This window comes from Micromesistius poutassou (assembly GCF_964030765.1).
Source record: "Micromesistius poutassou genome assembly, chromosome: 9".
In the NCBI taxonomy this organism is placed as follows: domain Eukaryota; kingdom Metazoa; phylum Chordata; class Actinopteri; order Gadiformes; family Gadidae; genus Micromesistius; species Micromesistius poutassou.
This window is the reverse complement of record NC_140279.1, coordinates 11661271-11685735: the sequence shown is the minus strand read 5'-3', so window position 1 is coordinate 11685735 and position 24465 is coordinate 11661271. Positions and strand designations below refer to the sequence as shown.

Genomic DNA, 24465 nt, shown 5'->3' with positions numbered 1-24465 from the left:
TTAAGTCTTAAATCTTTGCGAGACTAACAACATTGTCGCAGAGCAACAATCACTTCCTGGGTGAATATCAACAGTCTGGTCAACCTGGGCTGGATTCAAATTCAAAGGCTTCATCTCTCGAGCCTGGAGCCACGGCCGTAGCGCCATAAAGAGCCCCATGGAATCAGGGCAGATGGACGGCCGAGCGGCCTCAACGTCATTAAAGGTGACATATTATACCACCAGGTGTGAGTGTGATTAGCCGTCACAAGCCGTTTTGAAAATCTGCCTCTTCTGACATCACAAGTGGGCGTGTCATCTAGATGGATAGATGAGAAACGTTTGCTGAGAAATTGTGACGGCGCATCGGAATCAAGCCCAGGGTAGAATTCAACGGGAGCAAGCTTAAGGGAACATGGCTGCCAGGCTAAAGTACATTCGGACTGCGTATTTGTTCCACCTGTGTTCACAGGAGAGCAAGCTGCACTGGAAAAAGCCCTTTCTAGTTTTGCATCTCCCGTACGGATTCAGAAAACAAAACGACAAACAAAGAAACCGAGACAAGCCAAGCCCAAAAAAATAGACAAACAGTTTAAAGAAGAAAATATAGAATACATTTTCTTTTTCTTTTTTTTCCTTGAACAAGAAAGTTCCTGCCGGAGTGTACATCCGGTATCAGACAGCATTCACGTAGGGCAAAACAGTCCCTGTTGCAAAAACAGGACAGTCACAAATAAAGTGCCAAGCAACGAGTGGACTTAACTTTGCAGAACCGAAAAACAAAATTACAGCGTATAACCCAGTCTGAGTTTTGACTACAACAAACAAAAAGCAACAATGCCGAGAAGGATTCCGACTAACAAGCCCTCGGCCAGAGGGGGGTTGGGGTCGCGTCGCACACTGATGAAGTCATGCGGTCAACTGTAAAACTTAGCGTAAACATACGTCTATTAATGCAAACAATCAGTGCAAGTGTCCGTCTTTTAAACAAGGGTGGAGCTAAGGATGTGATCCTGTGATCCAGGCCAGCTCAAGACATCCAAGGACTTGTGCTGCGGTTTACCTATGGGGTTGGGACAGAGTGTGAAGAGTTGCTACAGGGGGGAATAAACCGGGAGATAACAAGCCAGTCAGAATCATCAGACCAACAAAAAAAACTGAGAAACAAGCGTGGTAAAAAAAAAAAAAAAAACAGGTTCAAAACCTTGCGGTCGTTTAGCATCAACACGTGAAAAACCTAGGACTTTATCTCACAAAATACATTCTTTGATATTTTTTCACCCCCCCCCCCCCCCCCCCCCAATCAAACGTGTATTAGCATTACGTTGAGACAAAGTTAACAGAGTCACGCAACAGGAAACTGGAGTTCCTCGCTGCGCGAGAGAAACCAGCACATGCATCCGCGGCTGACAGGATCACAGCTAGCTCACTTATGTTTCTATTTTACACGGATCAACCGGGGCAGCGAGTAGGAAGGCCTTCGTACAGAGGTCTGGACTGTCAGTCGAGTGCATGCGTTTTGTTTTTTAGCATATGTACAATGGCGATCTGTGCTAACAGTTGTTCACTAACGCGACACAACAGAGGAATCCACAGCGAGAGTTGAGCTAAACATGACAAATAATAAAATCTGTTTGTATATATATATATATATATATATGTATATATTATATATACATGTTTATATATTCTATATGATCGTCCATATAATATGTTATATATTTGATTCAGCAACGTTATCGTCAGATTTATAAACAAACCAAAAAAAAAAAATCTCATTTGCATAGGAATCCCAATTGGTTAAAGGCGACGAACCCTTTGCTGGACACAAACCGAACATGTAAACTTAAAGTGTTAGTAGCTGCAGAAACTTGAAAACGAAATGGCTGAGTTTGGATACGTGTTTGGCGTCGGCTGGAAGGTCACTCCCAGAACTGCATATCATTCAGAAACCATGCAGCCTAGCAAGACCCTTGAATGAAATCATAATCCGATCCAAAACACATCGTTTCATGTACATGTGAAACACTATACGCAAGAGAACAGTAGATTTGTACATTTTGCCAATTAATTAAGTGTAAACATTGGTCACTGATTAAAAAATATATATAATAAAAACAATTTAACAGTTTAGGACCTACTAAACCGAAAACAAGTTGTGTTCATTTTGCAGTTTAGAGACCATGATTGACCACGAGACACTGAAAGTGATAAAGCTGATAAGAGTATCTGGCGAATAGTGTTAATATTGGTAGAATATTATTAATAGTTAAAAATAAAAACACGTTTCCCTGATAGCCTTGTTAGTTGGACCTAAACACATTTCATGTGGTAGCCAAGCGTTTTTTGTTATATTCTTAAAATGACATCTGCTTGCAGTATCTTATTTAGATACATTCCCCATAAAGAACCCATAAATATAATCACTCAGTCTTATGGGTTCTTCTTATTATACAAAATTTAAATTCATATTTAAATGATTGATAAAAAAAAAAAACTTGAAGCGTACCTGAACACTAAAAATCAAACCTGCACGACAGTGCTACCCCTGGTCAAACAGGGACTATGAAAACTCTAGTTTCTGATTGGCTCAAATCGGTGAGACTTCACCTTACACCTAATCTTTTAATAAAGAAGGTGACCTTCCGAAGAGTAACTCATTTTCGGAATGGCAAGACGGCGTTTTCAGAAGACAATTTCAACAAATGTATTCATACAGTGTCTATTACACTGGTTTGATTTTGAACCTTTACAGACACTTTGTCTAAGGATGTTGGTGTCCGGAAAGGACGTTTTAGCTCGACTTCCCAATGGCTATGGGAGAAGTGTAGTAGACCAGTTCCGGCCGAGTTAGAGTTCGCTGTTGGCAGCGGATGCTATCGTTTCAGGCATTGGTCCTCTTCTGGATCTCAGATAAACGGTCAGCTGTATCGTCAGAAGTTCATCTAATGTCTGATTTGTGAGACCGCCTTGCACCTTATTGTGCCAATCAGAAACCTCAACTCCAGTAACGTGTGTTAAGTGCCGTCCCTGTGATTTGATTTTGAGGTTTGGTTAGTATTTAAAACATTAAAATAAGCCACTTAAAAATAAACACAAGAGAAACACCCAAACGTTGTAGTGTAACAAAGGCTATTTTCAGATATCCGGTTAACCACTTGAACTTCTGTTTAGTGACAGCAATCTGGCCAAGGAGCGGAAAGCCTCCCCATATCTGCACCTTTAAACACACTTCCTTCCACTTAGAAAACCACCAATTTGGTTGTAAACTGTACCGGTAGAAAATACAGTACAATGATTTGTCAAACCTTGCACTACGTTACCACAAATATCACTGACCAAACGTCAAGAGTTCCTTTCAAATACAAGACAATTTTTTTTAAAGAGAAGGTAGGAAAATACATCGTCACACAAGACACTAAAAGTACAACAGCAGACCACTCCTGTAAGGCAAAATCAGGTGATTTCACAGTGACAACTTCAAATGATTACTTGTTCCGTTTTCTTTTTTAAATAGTCATATTTTTCCATACCTTAGAAGGAATTGTTTGGAGCTATTCACTGGCACCAAATAAAAGTTAATCTGATTCATTCATTTCAATAGATTAATATCTTCCATCTCTTGCTTTAAGAAGTGAGCCAGCTTAATAGAGTAACTAATGAAGCTGTTGATGGGGTGAATTTTTGTTGCAAACACAGCCTAACCAAAACCGGTATGTAGAATCTACTTTTTGTGGACTGGTGCTAAAAGCTGTTGTATTCTGATTTTGTTCCATTTTTCGTGGGCTCTAACCACACCAACATCAACAAAGTCCTACATCAAATAAATGGCACAACCAATGCCTATCAGCAAGTATGGGGAGGTTTTGCAGTCCTTAATTAATTAGCTTATTAAACACATAATAAATAGACACAACCTCTACGGGTGCATTTCAACACAACGTCGACAGAAGTACGAATTTTGGCATCACACGTAAAACAAAAAAATAAATATATCAAGTCTTCAACACAAATAAATAAGGTCATAAATAAAAAGACATATAAATACACAATCTTCAACATATAGTGCATGAGAAAAATATAAACATTTGGTTGTCAAAAATAAAGCTTTTGTTTGCGGGATGGGTAGAGGCGTTGGCGACGGGGGGGGTTGGGGGGTGCTGCAGCGCGGTGACCAATCCTGTGGCTTCTTCTGCATTTTAAACTTCGGGTTCGGACTTCTTTTGACAACAGCATTTTGGACATTTTGGCCGGGTTTCGGCCACATGCTGCTCTTCAGCAAACGATACCAAGAAACAAAAGTAAAAACACATTTCAATTTATAAAAAAAATAAAAAAAACGAATGTGGGCTGTTGGAATATATCGGGCGTGAAATGACGAAAAAAAGAAACTGCCAGCGAGCAAAAGCACCAGGCAACTGTTCACCTTCGGAGCCACACAGGGGCGTCGGCGATGGTTGCCGGGGGGGGGGAGAGGCGTCCATTTGCTACGCGTCGTTCCAGGGGACCCAGGAGAAATCAGGTGTGGGGAGGGGGGGGGGGGGGTGGGGAGGGGGGGGGCGTTGTTCGGAGTTCAGCTGAACCATGCAACCAGGGAGGGCGTCTCAGCACCGCCTCCCGTCCTCACACTCCAATCACAAGTCGGTATGTTTATGCCCCTGCCCCCATCCCCACTCCTGGTGGGTGCAGGTGTGGCCCCGCCCCCGGCAGCGTCATCACAGGCGGTCCATCCTGAAGGCGTCCTCCGTGGCGGGGTCGGTCAGCACCATGTCGGGGTCGTTGAGCATGTGCAGGCCGTCCAGGGTCAGGGGGTCGATCTTCAGCTCGTCCAACGGGAACTGGGAGTCGGCATCGAAGCTGACGTCGCCCACGCCGGCCAGCGAGTTGGACAGCTCCTTGGAGAGGCTGGGCGGAGACTCCCCCGTGACTGGTCGAGACGGGAGGAGGGGGCGGGGCATCAGCTGTTACTGCACTACAACATTTCACATTGACTTTTCTTGCCTTGTTCTGTTTTCATGTTGGGTTTTTTTGCTCTATCTTTGAGCAGTACAATCTCAATCTCACCACTTTTTAAATGTACATTTACGTCCCACTGCTGTTATGCATTACCATTATAAAAGTTCCTTACCATTGGTAATATTATATGCTTTATTTACTAAATGATTCAATCACTCAACGTAAATAAGAGCCCAATATGACGATCATAATCCATTCATCAATCCTCATCCTCATCAAAGGGATGATGGGGTCAGGGGTCAATGCTACCTGTGAGGATGATGTTGGGGATGTTGCCGTGGTTACTGTATCCCAGCTGCTGGGAGTCCTGCAGGCTGCTGCCGGTGAGGCCCATCATTGCCGCCTGGGTGTAGTTGAGGGTGGAGCACTGGCTGAACAGGCTGGCCGAGCTGATGGGGTTCTCGATCATGTTGAACTGCTCCAGCTGGAGGAGAACCACCAGGTAATTAATGCAAGCGTTCGAATTTCAATATAAATGTTCTTCTAGACATGACATTCTAGAGCCCCTGTTTTACCACCAGGTGTGATAAGCCGTTTCCAACATATACTATTCCAACATCTACCCAATGGGAGACCTCCAAAGTGGGAGTGTCCACCAAGATGCTGTTTTAAGCACTAACAGACAGACAGACAGACAGACAGACTTGTTTTTAATTCTTATTCTATTTGTAACATGGCGTTTGCTGCTGCTGGAGGTGCACTTTCCTGAGGGAACCGTCCCGAGGGATTAATAAAGTTCCTATCCATCCATCTATGATGGGTAAGATCAGCCTAGCAGTGGGCATGGCCCCCATGGTAGGCTGGGGGGCTGAGCCGTCCATCTAAACGCAGCACCTCAACCACATCAAACCTGGTGGCAAAACAGGGATCCGTGAAAACTGATGGGTGCTCGAGTCGTTCACCTGATGGGAGAGAGCGTTAGTCTGCCTGGACGCTAACTGTTGGTCGTAGAATGAGTCACCGAATATGCTGCCAACAACGGGAATGTGCTGGAAGGGAAGAATTACAAAAATAACGCGTTTAACCTTGAGGGACGGCGGGAGGGGGAAGGATCTGTCAAAAAGCTGCGATGACATGAAACGGCAAAAAAAAAAAAAAGACCCAATCAGAAGCCGGGGATGAGGTTAGTCAGCCGGGGGCCGATGGCGTCCCGCGGAGGTGTGTTTCAGCGAGGCGATGACAGGAGAAATGAGCAGAGAATCGATGAGACCACCAGCTGAGCATGGACCAGACCAAAGCAGGATGGATTCACAATGCCACAAAGACACCGCCCGCCCCTCCATACAGAAGACACTGCACCCCCCCATACAGAAGTCACCCCCCCATACAGAAGACACCGCCCCCCCCATACAGAAGACAGCAACCTCCCATACAGAAGACACCGCCCCATACAGAAGACACAAGCCATGAGGAAGCGAGCTCCACGACCACGCACGCTGGTCCAACATCACGTAGACGAGAAAAAACGGAGAATACAGCAAATCAACCCAATACACAGTGTATCACGGTAAAATAGATGAGGTGCGACCGAGTAGGTGTTTTGCTTGAGACAGCCTTCGAGAGCACACACACATGCCTTGTCAAGCAGTGTTACAATCCTGTTGTATAATCTTGGCTCACTGCTTATTTATAACTGGCAGAAATTGTTTTAAATCACCTGTTCAAATCAATTAAGCGCGTTGTTTGCACATGCGGCCGGTGCCATCATGTTTGGACTAAACAGCTCAAAAGCACTGGAGTGACGGAAGACGAAGTAGGTTGACCTTCCACATATGCCACCATGCACGCAGATAGAATGAACAGATGAACCAAAGAACGAACAAACCAAAGAAAGAAGGAAGAGAAAGAAAGAAAGAAGAGAAAGTAACAAAGAACAAACCAACCAACCAACCAACCAAAGAAAGAAGGAACAACCAAATAAAGACAGAACGAGGGAGGTGCGACGAGGCATGGATGAAAAGCAGGTGAGAGGATCAGGAAGCAGTTTGAAGACGGATCCCAGCGTTGGGTTCCCCGATCACAGCCCCATTCCCCCGGTACGGAGGCTAGCAGCTAGCAGCTAGCTCAGCGGGCAGGCTCTTACTTGAGGCGAGCCTCCCGGAGAGAAGCCTTGATTGGAGACGGGGGAGGTTGGAGACTGATTGGCTGGGGAGCCAGACTGATTGCGGTACTGTTGGAGGGAAGAGCGTTAGCTGGCACACAGCTGCTAAGAGCTAGCCTTTTACACAGGTGGCTAACAGTGCTAGGATACCTGGAAGTCAGAGGGAGATCCACATTGGATAACAGAATCTATGAGTGAATACGTCTAATGGTAACGATATTAGGAGAACAGAAGTGCAACGTACGGTAAATATGTACATCTTTTACGAAAATAACCATGAACAAAGACAAACATGTCCAAAGAACCATGTCACTTACAAGTAGACTTGGTATTTTACTCTTTATCCTGTATGCTGGACTGAATAACAGGACGCCCTCCCTTCCCCAGAGGGCTGGGTTAGGGTCGGGGTAACGAGCCATATCATACCTTTACAGTTCAAAAAGAACTGTAAAGCTGTAAAACAACATAAGCACCCTAAGGTCCCCAGACAGCGGTCCCTCACCGAGCTGATGTTGATGTTGGAGCCGTCGTGGTTCAGGCCGTCGGTGGGGGCCGAGGGCAGGGTGATGAGCCTGATGCCCTGGGGCAGGGCTTGCTGCTGCTGCTGCTGCTGTTGCTGCTGCTGCTTGTGCAGGTCGCTGAGCAGCTGGGCCTGGGCCTGGGCAGTCAGCTGGCTGAACAGGGGGTACTGTGAGAGCTGCAGCTCCAGGGAGAGGGCCTCCATGGGTACCGGCTGGGAACACAGAAGAGATTTAAACCAAAAGGAGTCGATCAATGAAATACACCAAAGAACATCTTGACCGACTGAAATGTAACCTTAATCTCCTTTAATCTTCTAGCAATCGATTGGTTGATTAATTGGGTGACACAAAATCGGCATGTTATCTTAGATAGACTAAATCAGCCACAGTGCACTCTGCCTGCTAGAGTAAGTACGACACAAGGGGCTTTGGGATGGAAGATGGGGGGTTTCAGATCAACTCTTGGTCAGAAACCGACTTGGTTAAGGGAGAGTGGGGAACTCTGTGTGGGACTGAAACGTCCCAGGGTGCCAATTCTGATATGTTCACACTGAAAGCCTATCAAATGTTGATGGGCCTATAGCATACAGCCTGAGAAAAATATCTTATGCCTACTGATTTTAGATGCAATATCAGCATAATTTTTTGTCTTTCCTTTCAACTACATGCTGCAAAAAAGGACGACTTCTTTGACATGGTGTCATTGAGTTTGAAGCAGAGTGAGGTTCATTAAGTTAGCAGTTCCCATAAGTTGGGGCCAATTCAAAGTTGTGAAAATGTCAACATTTTTGACCTTCTGTCTTAAAAGGCTAGTAGTCTACTAAACCATACTATATTAAACCAAACATTTGTCGAGAAGATATATTTGAGTATAATTTGTATGATATATGCTTAGAAAATTAAAACACATGGGTCTGCATATGTCCATCCCTCCCTCGAAAATAATGGATTAAGAAGCTCCTTCTCCTTTTGAGTAGTAAAACCAGTGTCTTGCTGGCTTCCTGCTCCATGCGTTAGGCGGTGTACCTGGTTGAGGAGGCCGGGGGAAGACAGGGTGGGGGAGAGCTGCTGGGGGGACTGCTGGAGGGAGAGGTCCGAGCTGAGGGTGAGGGGCAGCACCGAGGGCTGCCTCCGCTGGGAGGAGCTCATGGACTGGGAGGAGACCGGCATACCTGGAGGGACCGCAGAACATCAGCACGTTAGGGAGCACACACTGCAGGGTCACTGGGATGCAGCGCCCCTATGGGCATGCTCAGGTAGAGTTCTTGGTTCCATTCCCAAACGGGGGTACAAACAGGGGAGTAACACCCTCCATCGCCTCGGTTGAGACAGCTGCTGTGATTGGTTACCGTGGCCGGGGGAGCCGACGCCCAGGTGGGTGTGGTCGGCGCTCAGGCTGCCGGTGCTGCCGGCGGAGCCCAGGGAGGGGAAGGAGACGCCGTCGTCGGGGTCCAGCGGGGTGGAGAGCGGCGGGGGGAACTGTATGTTGGTGAGGTCGGGCAGGGAGCCGCCCGTGTTGTGGGCGGGCGGCAGGATGGATGGGTTCACCTCCAGGTCTGGAGACGGGAAGATGCTGGAGGAACATCCCATCGCTGTTAGGTTGACAAGGGCCTTACTGCCCCAGCAGGGCTGGCTGAGTGAGGCAACTGAACGACACATTCCCCCCTTCTGTTTCCCTTGTGCACCTAACGGACATCTTGTTTCTAAACGCTAGGTGTATAAGGGGAACAGAAGGGGGATTGTTCCCCTACCCAGCTAAAGTTTAGAACCAAGATGGCCACCATGTTTTTAAGGAAAATGTATCTTTTGTTGTTAACTGGTAGCCAAGCTTTCTAGTAATGATTGAGTGTATGAGTAAGGCAATATTTCGGCCAGTGACTGTTACGAACAAAAACACTAAGTTACGTTACCGACTTGCTTATCTATTTATGTAAGCAAACCGATAAAAACATGTTTTCTTTTCTGTGTGTGGACAATTATCGACTCACTTGATTCCTGGGACATCGCATACTTTAGGGCTTGAACAATCATCCTGAGGACGAAGCAGAGGGGAAAAACCTTTCTTTAAATGGTGCACGACAGCCAACAACAACAGTAGTGAACATTCAACTCATTCGGGAATAAAGCTCAGCCCCTTCAGCATATTATACAACAGAACTGATGTCCCCAGATGTATACACCTGGGTGATCTATTGAAAGTATCCGTTAACAGATCCATCAAGGGGTCAAATGGTTGTTGGGTGATTGTGTGAGTATACATAAACATAAAGACATGGATGCATGTGTGTGTGTATACTGCAGATGACTTGGTTGACCTTTCCCTTGATCCCAGTACCTGTTTGTCATCCCACATCTGTTCCAGTGAGTCCTTGTCCGGGTTCGAGTCAGGGCTCTCCGTCCCTGGTACCGTGAGCAGGAGCACTGATTGGTCAAAACCAAAAAAGGGAAAAATAAAAATAAAAATGGCTGAATACAACTGAGTACGTACAAATTCATCATCTAAACCCGACGACGCGAGTCGTCAATGGCCTGCGTCGACCGAGCAGAACACAGCTCTGTGCTGAAGTATCACAGTAGAAAACAGGCTGTGTGGTTGTTCAAAATACTAACAAACGTTGCTCTGGGCAGGGTAGTTTGTGTAGTGGGTAGTGGTTACAGTGTCGGAGGTCCTCGGTTCGAACCCCGGTAAGCATCCGTGAGCCAAATACCCCTACCCCTACTTGATGACTCCTAACTAAATAAATCACCATAGGTCGAGTTGGCTAAAATGACTCAACAGTAAATAGATGCTAACCATAACATGCTTTGATTATAACCATCAGACATTCATTACAGATCCATACCAACATATTTAGTTGATCAAAAGGAATGTATTGATTCTGGAAGAACCATGGCCATCTCTCCGGGCCGCCAGGTCAGCAGTCGCATCCAGACTACATCCAACACAACAGCCTTCGCTTTGTTTCACATGAATATTTAAACTACAGCCAGAGCCCACTCTTAAAACCAGGCGAGGCGTCAACCATTCTCTAATCCAGAGATCTGGAGATGCGTCTCTGCTCACAAAGAGCCTGTAGCCACTCGTGAATAAAACAGAAGCAGACGTTTCCATTACCTCGCTTGGGCTGGAGCTCCTGTGAGCCGCCGGCGAACACCTCCTGGGGTTTGGGGTTCATGGTGCTCTGGTGCAAGGCAGAGTCCGAATTAGTCCTGCCCACGTCGGAGAGGATGGTGGGAGAGAGAGACAGCGAGAGAGAGAGAGAGAGAGAGAGAGAGAGAGGGGTCAACAGGCCAGAGATGGAAACTGATGAACCAAGATGAGCCTTCACGGTTTATAGTTGAATATCAACCATCGTGCTTGCTCTTTATTATGGATATCCGACCTCAGCATGTAAATAATACTATGCCTCCTTCTACTGGCTATTTGACCAGTGCATGACATTAACCTTTCCTGGATCAGGATGGAAGCGAGACCTTGCATACTGTATTCACACATGTACTGTATTGTACTAACAGCCTATGAATAAAATCACCAGAAGTGCTTCTGGGGGAAAGGACAGGGAAAGGGAGACGGCTAACCTTCTCCAGCTGGTGTCGGGGGGAGGAGACAGGTAGACTGAACCGTAGGGACAGCTGTCGATGTGGGTCTCGGTCAAGGGTTACAAAGTCATTAGAATCACATTGAAATTCAACATGGATAAAAGTAAAATACATTGGCATGTGCATTGGCTGATGATAATGCCATCATTTGCATAGATCTTATTTATTATGTATACTATATGTACATACTCTGCACCTTACGGATTGTTCTGCACTTCTCGGTAGATGATCACTCTCTATGCAATGACAATAAAGTTAAATCTAATCTTATCTAATCGAATTTGATGTTTCAATGGTGAAATAAGAACAAAACCAATCCAACTGTGGGTTAGGGTTAACCAGGTTGAAAACGACATTGACAGAACACAGGTTTGTCCACACACACACATACACACACAACAAACAACAAGGATATCTGGCGTCCATGTTTGTCCACGGTGGCGGGCCTGCGGTGGGGGGACGTGAGGCGGTTTCGGTCACGGTACACGCGGTCCACCAGGCCGTGGTGTCTGGTGCTGCGGCTGGTGTCCAGCGCAGAGTTCTGCAGTGAACACACACACCGAAGTCACAACCCAGCAAACTCAGCAGCCACAACTCATCAAACACACACACACTGCTCAACATGGCCTCTGGTAGGGCTGAACGATTAATCAAATTTGAACCGACATGCGATGTAATAGAACACAATATGCAAAGAGCAAAAAGGCTGCAATCAAAAAAATAGCTTTTTTTGTGATTAGTTACTGTTACTGACGAGATCAGTAAGATTCATATTTATTTCTCTTTTACAATTCAATAGTTGTGTTGTTTATACTACAGAATGATTTGTTTTAGTTAATAATACAGAACATAAGAAACTTTAAAAAGAAAAATTGCATACAAAATCGTAATCAAAATAAATCGCAATTTGATTATTTCCCCAAATCGTTCAGCCCTCACCTCTGGGTATCAATGGAGAAAAAATGTTTTTGTTTCAAAATGAGCTATATGGGAGGGGAGGCTGTACCGATGCTCGAACTGGTAAATGTTTTTCAAGATGGAAAGCCATGACAAGCAATGCCAATGATACTCGTTTATCAGCTGATTATTACGGGTTTAAATGGGGGGTGGGGGTTTTCCTACTGCATGTCCACTGGCAGCTGTCCTAACCCCTGATAAACCTTGGTGAGGTTACGATAAGATTAATTTAATTAATACCAGAAAGGAAATTCTGGACGTTTCTACAGTTCTGCCAAACAGGTGTTACTATGAAACCAGATCACACCACTCCCACAGTGGCATGAAAGCAACTAAACCAAATCTAATCCACACATGTCTAAATATAAAACTTCTCATATTGGTCATTGACAAAACAAAGAGGGTTACCGGCTGAGAGAAGCTAGGGGCTCACCTGAAAAGGCAGGTCAATGTTGCCATTCCCAATCTGATTGACATTGGGCAGTGAGCCTCCATAGTACTGTCCACGATTCTGCCCTAGCTGCAAATACTGGGTCTTCTGTAACTGCAGCTGTGCAAAGTAAAAGGTGCATGACAGCATGAGTGAATGGCCTGGTACATGGAAACACAAAGTAAAAAGGTAAACAAAACAAAGCTTGTCGTTTCAGTGTGTGAATTAAAAAGTATAGCATATTAAACAGATGGACAATGGAGAATTATGGATTGGGTGGATTCCCAATGAACGACTATGTGACACAGATTCACTGACTGCTAATTGCATAATCCAGATGTTCACTCAGGGGAACCTGATAACGGATAAGCATAACAGATGTTATTTTGAAAAAAAAAGACCATTTGGTCCATCTTCCATCTCTTAGATTGGATTGCAATAGCATGGGAGATTCTCTGGACAATGCACTCGTTTCAAGGTTTTCATTTAAACGACAAAAGTTTGTATGTTTATCTGTCTTTTATGTCTGGTGAGCCAAAGAAAAATGTCCACCTTGGTGGACATTAAAGATCTATTTTATTCTAAAAATAGATAAGCAAAATAGTGGTTGCTTCGTTTGCCGGTTTAAATCCTCTCACTTGGAATATTGATATGGTTATTCATACTGTGTCCTGCAGCCTGAATGAGTGGACTCGGGTCGCTCTGAACACTGTAAATCATGCGCAGACGTTAACTTGCGCCCTGGTCCTCTCGTTGACAGCTCGTCAGAACACCTGCACCCTTGATGCTCCATCGTTTATCTGGAGCTATATTTGGATGCTCGTTATTGAGATGCTGGGGGTGAACGCTCTATCTCCGAGACATGGGACCTCGGGGATCAAAGAAAACCGAGTGCACATCCCTTTATATGATGTGTCGGACAAAAAAGATTAGTGTAACTCATGTATTAATGTTAACTGGTTTTATTCTGACAGCGGGGATGATCACCCGTCAGCTGTCAGTCAGATCATGTCTGAAACACACAACACATATAACAACACAGGGAAGGATGGAGGAGCACAGGTGCCTCTCTCTTCAGCTAGCCCACATTAGACTGGCACCCGATGGTTTAACGATGGACACACACAACTAACACAGGACCATCTCTGCCGGGCGATGTTAGGGTTTAAAAGAGTCCACCGCTGACGGCTGAGGACGACAGCGCCGAGTTGTGTTTACCTGCTGGAGGTTAGCGGTGGCTCAGTGTCGCCAGCTAGCAAAGGGAAAACCGTGGCGCAAAGTGCGTTTAAAACTAGCGGGTCCGCGTCTTACCCGGGCGGCTCTGGTGATGTTCAGGTCCTTCATCACCTCCTCGAAGGCGGCGGTTTCCTCTGCCTGTTTCTGGTTGTGCAGCGCGATTTTTTCGCTGAATTTGCGAGGGTTGTTTGAAGACGCCATCTTTGCACTCTTCTTCTCAATGGAGCGTTACGCACCACGCTGCTGTGGGGGCGCGTGACGTCATCACGCACGCCTTGCACAGGTGAATGGTTTTGGTTTGAACAGGGGTCCAGCACTACACTCTTCATTCCTACAATCTGGAATTACTTGTACCGGACCGGTTTTGCACGGATACAGGATACAGTGTTTATCACAGCCGTCTTGTTTTTAACTAGCCAGGGATTGTTATAATCAAGCCAAGGTTTACTCTTATGCTGAAGTCACGTTCATTAATATTCATATTTACACCTACATGTGAGGTTTTAGGGGTCAGAATACTTTTCATCCAGTTCCTTTAAAATTAAGGCTTATACAAGTTGTTTAAAAATGTTGCATCCATAATAAGCAATGAATGATGAATCAGCTGTCTCATCAACAGTAATGACATGAGACATGAGTTTGATCCGGTAAGTTCCTGCCTCAAAAATAAACCATACACATTCTCTCGTCTGTAATGAAAATACTGGAAACAACAGGATTCATAAGTACACTGAACACCTTTAATAAAAGGATGGATATACAGTGACACCAGAGGCTACATTCTCCGTTGGTTTACGGATCTCTTCATAATGCACTTAAATGATAGGTGCTTTTTAAGATGAGGACACAAAACAAGACAAGAATACGCTAAGGCAAACAGGTGAATTCATGAAAAAGGGTAGTGTGGTATACCGGCATCATACACTGTATTGTTTTAGAAAAATGCATACTCAGGTCTACCCTGTAATGTGCTTAATATAGAAACCACTTTCCAGTTGGCAGCAGATGCAGACAAATCGACTCTTGTTTAATGCTTCCTGAAGTGCAGTACTGCACTACAACATCTTTACAAAACCCTCCGTGCCTCGTTCTGCTTAGGTCTGGGGATCTTTTGGTCTGGATGACCTTGATGCAAAATTCATCTAGTCAAGAGACAAGTACAGAGAAGATGGGTGTGCTGGATATGATCTCTCACACACACACTCACACACACACACACACACACACACACACACACACACACACACACACACACACACACACACACACACACACACACACACACACACACACACACACACACACACACACACACACACACACACACACACCTCTGGCTTTCCTGGTTGGTAATAAGAGTGGATTTTAATAAACATAAACTATTGTGTTGAGAGATAGTAAAAATGTAAAACACCGAAAATAGTGAGTGCTGAAGGACCTTTGCACTGCAAAATGAGTACAAGGAGCATTACAAAATCTGCCACTTAAAATAACCCTCGCTCAAAAAATGGCATCAGTCATCAAAACGTATTCACCTTTTATCACGGAGGCGCAATAGTAGCGGCGATACAGGTGTGACTCATGAAGTGAATTATGGGTCTGTGGGTATGCCAGTGCCCATAATCAACAACATGAGATACACCATCACGCCTCAATGTAAGTGTTTATAGGAAAAATAATAATAATGCCCCTTTAAAGCTAGCAAGCAAACTTAAAGTGATCCGGAAATGCACCATAAAAACTATATTATTCAGGGATTATGTCTTTCCAAGAGTTTAGAATTTGAGATGTATATTCATTTTCCTGACAAGATATCTGGTGTGTACATCCCTCTGCATGTTATGGGTATTTAGATTTAGTTGTCCATCACTTTATATACATGAGAGTATATAGTATAAAACAGAGGAAATATATTTCATTTGGTTGGCCACAATATGTAGGGTTATACCTTGACGCAAACGTCTGTAAGAAAACTATTGGATGTATCAATGAAATAAACACTAAATGGATCCACTAACCCCCACCCCCCCAAAAAAAAATAATATAAAATTGGTCAACAATCAAATAAAACTGAATAAATAACTATTCTCATACATTTCACACGCTTTCTCTTGCAACTCAAACGTCAAGTAAAATGTTTTCAAAAGTGATTTATATAAAGCGGTGTACAAACATGCCATGTTAAATACGGTTAAATATGAAAGTTGAAGTATTTCAGTGTGCTTACGCCTTGCGCCCCCCTAAGGTCAGCTCTGCTACTGCATGAGTATTCTTTATTTAATCTAGGGACCAACTCCACTGGAAATAAACGGGGGAGCGTGAGTTTTTTTTTAATGCAAATCCTAGAAAGAATACAGCCTAATTATTGATTAATTAAGCAAAAAGTAATTGAAACTCATGAAGAATATCTTAGTTTATAGATTTTGTACTTTGGATCGGGGTTGTTGCTCATCATTTGAACTGTGTGTGGTTGAGCCCGATAGTTGATTACTTAAAGTGGGACGCTAGAAGCCACTGTAACAGTGGTTCATTATTTAGACGCTAGCAAAACACTTTACAATGATCAGGGGCCTGCTAAGGGACCCGCTTTAGAGCCGAGAGGCTGAAGGAAACATCATTCTGTAGAACTGAAGAAAATAAACAGTTTTTCCAATGGATTTCCATCTGTATTTAAATTAAGAAAGCTATGAAACCTTTAAATCGTAAAAAATACAATAATACCATAATAAATTAAAACCATAACACTTGATTCATCCATCCCAGGAAGGATTATGAATAACAACGGGGTTGAATGAAATAATCACACAACTACTTTATAATGAAATAAGTAAAATAATAAAGTATAAAGTGTGTGTGTAGGAGCCCCTTAAGATGGGCCCGCCTCAACTCCCGGGGTACCTGTGATGTCATATCCTGTCCAGACCTTATAAGGCATCAGATATTGCCTACCATCACATGTAGGAGAATGAAACTATTGAACCGGCTGGCTGCTTCCAGATCTTCTGTGAATCCATAATTATTATTGAACGTCAGAATTGACTGCCTAGAAGCAATCCATTCGGTTCTCCATGGAGAGACGTTCCTGTTCTCTGTGTCTTGGTTCTGTAACAAACCCGAACCATCAGGAAGACATGCTGTACTGTGTCAGTATAAATCACAGTACCGGTTTGTGAACTGAAAATCAAATGTAAATGTTTTCTGTATGTATTTCTTACAGTTAATTGAAGCAGAAATACAAGTAGTAACAAAACCTTTGTTTCATGAAATATTGAAACAATGTAAAAACAGTGTTGGAGTAAGACTGGTGAATAATATGGAGGATCTCCTCCTGCTTTAGTACTCCACCATAGAGCCAATCTCTGTTCCGTTTCAATAACAAACTGCCTCTGTCAGGGCTGAAACTACCCTTAGGCCTGAAGGTCTACTCCCTGTCCATTCCCTAGCTGAAACATATCCTCCTCTTAACCTCCAGATAAGAACGAAGAAGATAACAGGAGACCATCTCCGCCCTGACCCAATGTCTGTTCGACCTCTGTGTTTTGCACATGCCCCTTTAGTAAGTCCTATTTACTGCACTGGCCAAATTACAATGGTGAAGATGTTGTGTCGTCCAGCGCGCGCCCCTCTCTCTCTCTCTCTCTCTCTCTCTCTCTCTCTCTCTCTCTCTCTCTCTCTCTCTCTCTCTCTCTCTCTCTCTCTCTCTCTCTCTCTCTCTCTCTCTCTCTCTCTCTCTCTCTCTCTCTCTCTCTCTCTCTCTCTCTCTCTCTCTCTCTCTCTCTCTCTCTCTCTCTCTCTTTTGAGGTGCATCTCCGAGCCAACATAGCAGGAAGGGGCCTGATGATTGGCTGGTTAAACTGTTTGGGCGTAGGCAGCCTGGCAGCAACCCCTGCTCCAGTTTAAGTGGGTCACACTCACTGCAGCACATTAACAAACTCCCCCAAGCAAGGACAGACATGGAACCAAAATAACACCTTAACGCTTTTACATTCCTGTTTTTCGGCCAACGGCCTGGTCAATAGTATTCCACCTGTGCTATCGAGAACCATCGATCACTCTGTCCTATAGTCAAACACACACAAACACACAATCAGGACATCCGGTAGTAGCGGCTAGTAGTAACAGGACACGAGAGCACCTAGGAATCCGGTAGCCATAGCAACCCATTTTTCAGCGCTGCGCAGGAGTCTGAGGGAGTATGACAGGTGTGCAGGCGATGCCCGCAAAGGATTCTGGGAAGTGCAGATCCCTCTCCCACTCGTCGGTGTCGGGGTTGTACACCTGCACGATGCTGGTGACGTTGTTCAGGTGCCAGTTGTACCCGCCCACCACGTACATCTTGCCGTTGAGCAAGCAGCAGCCGGACTCGGACTGGCCCACGCGCATGGGGCTGACCGTGGTCCACTGGTCGCTGATTGGCAGGTAGTACTCCACGGCCAGCACGTCGAAGCAGCGGTCCACGTGATCCATGCGGCCCCCCATGGCGTACAGCCGGTCCTTGGCGCCGATCATGGCGTGCAGCACCCTGGGCTCGTTCATGGGAGCCCTGAACTCCCACTGGTCGGCCACGGGGTCGTAGCAGTGCAGGGTCTTCTTGTCCTCCAGCGACACCCCGTAGCCTCCGGAGACGTACAGCTTGTCCCCCAGACAGCCGCCGGCATGGCCCCAGATGCGGCGCTTCAGCGGCTCCACCTTGCTCCACTCGTTTTTCTTTGGGCAGTAGCACTCCACCGAGGACAGGCTGCCCGTGCGGTTGCGCCCCCCGGTGGCGTAGAGCATGCCCTGCAGCACGTTGAGCTGAAACTGGATGCGGCCCTCCTGCATGGCCGCGATGCGCAGCCACGTGTTGAGGTGCGGGTCGTAGCGGAAGCAGCAGTCCATGGCGCCCTCGCCGCTGCGGTACTGCAGGTGCTGCCCGCCCACCACGTACACAAAGTTGTCCATGACGGCCACGCAGGCGTGGCTGACGCCTGCCTCCATCTCCGTCAGCTCCTTGAACTGCCGGGCCGCGGCGTCGGGCAAGTGGTACACCTTGGTGCTCACCGTGCGGTCATTGTCCGTGTAGGGCGTGCCGCCGAAGGTGATCAGCGACGGCACGTCCGAGCGGATCAGCGTGCGGGCTGACTGCATCTCGTGCTGGCGGAAGGGCAGGATCTGGTAGTTGAAGGCCTCCAGCAGGTACTGCCGGCACAGCACGTCCTCCACCATGATGCCCACCGTCTGCACACTGTCCACCAGGTCTGAGGAGCGCATGAGCGGAAAGCGCACGTGGCCCAGCACGGCAGCGGCCCGGGCGCGGCGCTCCTCGTCGTGCTGCAGCCAGCGGATGGCGGCGTGGAAGAGGTCGATCTCGTTGCAGTTCTTCAGCTTGTTGCTGCGCAGGAAGAAGACCAGCCGCTCGAGGGGGATGTGCAGGAAGTCGTCCTCGGCGGCAATCTGCAGGAAGTGGCGGAAGGTGAAGGCGTCCACCGACTGCTTGAGCGAGGCCAGGTTGAAGGAGCTGGCCATCTGGCCAATGTTCAGGCACGTCTCCACGCTCATGGCCGACTTGAGGTACTCCTCACAGAGCTCCACCACGGGGACCATCTGCAGGAACACGGCCGCCCCCAGGACGTCCTGGATGCAGTCCAGGTCCAGGGTGACCTCGGAACTGTAGGCAAAGTCGATGATGTGCTTCAGCCCCCGGGCGGACAGGCCCTGGAGCTCAATGGTGTCCTGGTTCGATTCCCTCATGCCTCCAGTGAACATTGCTCTGCGTATCAAAAAGCACAATTAGGAAGACTCCCGTGGCAAACAAGCAAACACAGGTCACCCATCGTCACATTTTAAACATGAAGTACCAACAGCCGCTGATCTAACACAGGCAGTGTCATTCCCGTTTCTGATTGGCTCAAACCATGACGGGTGTAGGTAGAGTTTGTATGGTGGGTAGAATTGTCAACACTATATATTACACGTTGTGTCTAACTTTTTATGCTGCCATGTCCAGGTCTCCCTTGGAGTAGCGTTTTTTGACCTAAATGTTAGTAATTAGATTACATAACATTTATAATAAATACAACTTTAAAAGTTCAAAAGAACTTGTAAATTGTAAATGGATGCATTTATATAGCACTTTTCTAACCAGTGGCCACTCAATGAGCTTTTACAATATTGCCTAACATTCACCCATTCATGCACACATTCACAAACCGACAGCAGAGTCGACCATGCCCAACCATGCTTGTCGGGAGCAGTTAGGGTGAGGTGTGTTGCTCAGGGACACCTTGACACTCGACAGCTAGGAGGAGCCTGGGATCGAACTAGCAACCTTCCGGTTACCAGCCAAACTGCTCTACCTCCTGAGCCACATGCCGCCCCAAAATGTTAATACATTTCACACAGATACACCCAAACACAAATACATACACAAACACATTGCATGCACATCATACCGGAAGTAGTCGCTGCAGGAGGCCAGAACCGCCTTGTGCACCTGGAAGCGCTCCTCGTTGACGGACAGCACCACATCAAGCAGCTGGCCCCGGGTGCGGAGGGCGGCCAGGCCCTGCAGCAGGACCGCACTGTGGGTCGGGGAGGAGAAGGTGCAGCGCAGCACGCTGTGCTTGTCAGCCATACTGCAGGGACCACAGAACAGCTAGGTCACGTTGAGCTACTGTGTGATGGCATGGGAGGCTGGCTCCAATGCAGACTGAATCTCCCCAAGGGGAGACACACACACACACACACACACACACACACACACACACACACACACACACACACACACACACACACACACACACACACACACACACACACACACACACACACACCTCCTTCCATTCTGTTTCTGTCTATATGCTTTATATCTACATGACGATTGTGTTGCGCATTAAAGCACTTTATGAAGTGTATAGAAATATAGTTACAAGATCCAATGCTGGTGTTGCTATATTATTACACATTCTTGGGTGGCTCGCCGCGGTGATTGACCCCCTTACCTTGCCAAAGCCATGTCCTAGACCTGTACCTTTCTAGACCATTGCGCAAGAAGTTGTTGAAATGTTTTAGCGCTGGACTGTGAAAGGTGTTATGTGTGCATGTTTAAGTAAATATTACTTTGAGAAATTGGATAGGGGATGTCACGGAAACTTAGGAAGCATATCACTGCCATAATGTTTTGACTTTTAAAAGCCTTTGTAAACAGCATTAAACCCAACGGTAACGGTAAGTTGTCCGGTTTGTCATTCCTGTATATTTGCACTTGGAGCTCAATGCATATTTTAGGGATTCAATAACCATGTTGACAGCTATGATGACGGGGTAACTTGTTAAAGTATCCAGTGGTTTTAACCTCCAAACTATCCCACCAACTCTTTCATTCCTATGGTGTTTATTGAGCTCAGAGTTTGAGCATGCATAAATTACATTCAAACCGGACAACTTACCGGAGCCCCGTAGTTCTCCGATCGTTTGGCTCGACCCATTCTCTTTGATCACATGACGACCCGACCGTGCCAATTGAGCTCCGATTGCAGTCAGTCTCGATTGCTCAGGTCTGTCCTGCTTCTTCACTTATTATTTTTATGGCGTGAATTTTCTGATCCGTATTCCGACAACTTGAATATGATTAATGAATATCGTGTTTCGAATATCTGAAACGTAGATTTTTTTTTAATCAGAATGATTGAAAAAATTAAATCAGAATGATTGAAAAAATAAAAAAATAATCAATTCAGATTACCCTGTTTCCTTAGGATAATAATTTATTAATTCAAAGGATTTCAATAGACGGAATTAAATGTCCTTCAAATGATGATGCAAATGAAAAGACTGATATTCATAGTACTTAATTGAACTTTTTTGAGCAGTTTCGTTTTTGTGACACATGAATTCCGTGACATTACATAGAATCCTTGTTGCATTTGTTTATAGGGGAACTATAGGGAAATAAAACGTATTGAATCTATAGGACGCAAATGCAATAGGTCACCTCTCAACTGGTCCGTGTATCTCACACACAAATATTGGGGACAGAGGGCACAGAACACACGCTCCTAAAGGGAGATTTTAAAAATGACGTCACCTTCTTTAGGGCGATCGAATTACCACAATCATACAACCCAATATCACCCAAATGTTTTCCCATAGGCGACGACTAAGCCTTGTCGCACACTGATCCCCAAGCCCATTAAACCCATCACCCGGGACAGGCAGTGACTCCCAGTCCCACCACACCTGGTGCCCCCGTACCTCTGCAGAACCACCACGGAACACATGGGAAGGCGTTACGAACGCATGTCAAACAGGACAAGCAGTACATGCTCAGGTAGGCCACACATCCTCGACATTTCCTGGAATCTGCGGTGCTGCCGAACCCGGGTTTGCACAACTCCCACAGAGCCACTCCACGGTTCGCACGCTTCGTCCTCACCTGTTCTGAGGATGATTCGAGGTAAAATCCCCACCATCCGACTCCGCCATCTTCGAGCACACAGGGCATTTTCAAGCGTAGGCCCTATCAGCGGAAGGTCAATGACATAATTGCCGCATTCATGATTCATGAAGCGCATCCACTCAGCCTTTTAGCGAGCCTTCGACTAGAACCACCCAGCGGGACTGTTGTCGCTCTCGGCCGGACGCGGGGATGACCTGCGCTGGGCTCCGAGGCTGCAGACGGAGCATACGTCACCGGAGCGCAACTCCTAAGTGACGTATGCCCAGCCCCCCTCCCGTTTATTAGTGTTTATCTTTTGCAGGGGTTTGCATGATTCGTTGTCTTCTGCATGCTGTTTATCGAATTAGCAATAAATATGTATATGCGATAATAAAAAACAAGTGTCACAGCCCCTGAGCCCCGCCCATGTTATGGAAGTCAAATTCAGCCAGTGATTATGCTTTCCTAAATCGAATACTTTCACGAATCTGACTGTGATGATGACCTGGATGCAGTTTCAGGACCGCATTACTAGGACTGCATTTCTAGGACCCTAGTTTTTGTGTGTGTTTTGCCTTTCATGTCAACTCACACTTGCATGTTATATTTGTTTTTATTGTAAAAATTACTAAAACACATCTGCAACTTTCAATATCTGCCTTTGCTAATGCTCAGTGATCTGGCCATCAGCTGGAATCGTGACACATGTTGCCAATTCACTTTATACTAATGTATATATACATTTTATACTAAGAGTCAGTGTTCACATTAATTTGTTAGCACTATATTAATATAAATATAGAACAATACAACAAAAAAATGATATAAACGTAGTCTAAAATGCACACATAACTGAGGTGTGAAGTGACTTGGTATTAATTATCTCAAATTAGTTACGGTATTGAGTACTTTTGAATAGTTTTCTTAGGTAATTAAACCCACCCCTTTCACAATTTCAGTGCTCATCAAAACCCTTAAAGGTGCTACATATGATATTCTGTACATTAATATAACAGCAAACAAACTACAAATGCTGTTTTCTGGCCTTTGCTAGGGCAAATGCTTGCCCTAGCTCAGGGGTGCCCAGCACACTTCAAGCTACTTTCAAAATGACCAGGTCAAAATGATCTACCTACATTAAATAATGCTAAATATATATTTATTTATACATACTGAGTACATACTATGATGACTTGCACTGAATGGAGTCAGGGTTGCATTGTCTGGACTGGCAGGCTTCCAAATGACCAGTGATGGTGGAACGGTATTTGGACTTATTAATAATCATGTGGGAAAAGGCTGACTGGTATAACTAAGTAGAGCCAAATAATGCAGTCAAGGAGGTAGCACATTTCCTCATGGTTGGATACTTTTCCTTTGTGAGTAAGTTCCCAAATTGTCCATGAGCCCTGGACTTAAGCTCAATATCAGCTTATACTGTCAAAATCTCATCTGCCACTGCAGACGTGTTCAGGTGAAACAATGGTGAATTTTTTTTTTTAAGCACATAAATGTAGTGATTGTAGTAGAAATGTAGCGATTGGCAGATCATTTTCGTCAAACAAGTGGTAAATGCCATAGGGATGATACTCCTTAGTGGCCCGCCAGGGGGCCCCCAAGAAAAAAAAGAAAAAGAAAAAAAAACTACTTTTTTCTTTTTTTTCTTGGGGGCCCCCTGGCGGCCCAGGGCCCCAAGCAGTTGCCTGCCTTGCCTGTTCACAAACTGCGCCTCTGGGTACCTCTACCCAGTGCTGATGGCGATGGCCAATCAGTACCACTGGATTAAGTCTGAACCCTCCCTTCTGCTGTCCTCGTTCCACTGCTTCAGTCAAACCAGAAGAGCATCCCCCCCACACACACATGGTCGCTCCTCGCCAGCCAACAGCTTTAGCGCCCAGGGGGGGGCGCTAACAAACGCAGGCTCAGGAAAACCAGAACCAATGATCCGTCATGGCAACCCGGAGCCCGAAGTGGAGGGAGAGCTGAATAATCCTGCTGAAGCAGAAGCACCGCGACTTGGATTACAAGCTGTGCAGCACACGAGAGAAGACCATAGTGGTGATTCTATTGTGTACAGTGTTATATGTGGACCAGTGTGTCGCAAATTATAGTTTACGCCCGGCCCTCTTTTTCTGCCTTTACTGTATAAATGTTCTTTGATATTTTGAACCTCAAACATATCTGAGTTTTATTGTAGTGTTACTGTTCA

At 45.7% G+C, this 24465-nt stretch overlaps 2 protein-coding genes across 5 annotated transcripts; both read right to left on the bottom strand.

Annotated features, from left to right (window-relative positions):
• Positions 1–4585: 4585 nt before the first annotated feature.
• On the bottom strand, positions 4586–14041 carry crtc1b (CREB regulated transcription coactivator 1b; the record flags this gene model as incomplete). The annotated part of the gene is made up of 14 exons (XM_084473363.1): positions 4586–4906; positions 5245–5419; positions 5898–5984; positions 7079–7165; positions 7599–7829; positions 8644–8789; positions 8967–9190; positions 9606–9649; positions 9953–10038; positions 10733–10827; positions 11197–11250; positions 11625–11758; positions 12608–12724; positions 13916–14041. The coding sequence occupies 14 exons, from the start codon at positions 14039–14041 to the stop codon at positions 4695–4697; spliced, it is 1818 nt and encodes a 605-aa protein (XP_084329489.1). The 3' UTR covers positions 4586–4694.
• A 517-nt stretch (positions 14042–14558) lies between these two features.
• On the bottom strand, positions 14559–22458 carry klhl26 (kelch-like family member 26). 4 transcript variants are annotated; one of them, XM_084473243.1, is made up of 3 exons: positions 22254–22458; positions 20272–20454; positions 14559–19589 (listed from the first exon to the last, which is right to left on the bottom strand). In XM_084473243.1, exons 1-3 carry the CDS (start codon positions 22301–22303, stop codon positions 18008–18010), a joined length of 1815 nt encoding a protein of 604 aa, XP_084329369.1. In that variant the 5' UTR covers positions 22304–22458; the 3' UTR covers positions 14559–18007. The 4 variants fall into 4 exon arrangements, with proteins under 4 accessions (XP_084329369.1, XP_084329370.1, XP_084329372.1 ...); XM_084473244.1 differs by lacking the exon at positions 22254–22458 and adding an exon at positions 22073–22226; XM_084473246.1 differs by lacking the exon at positions 22254–22458 and adding an exon at positions 21268–21291.
• Positions 22459–24465: the final 2007 nt, after the last annotated feature.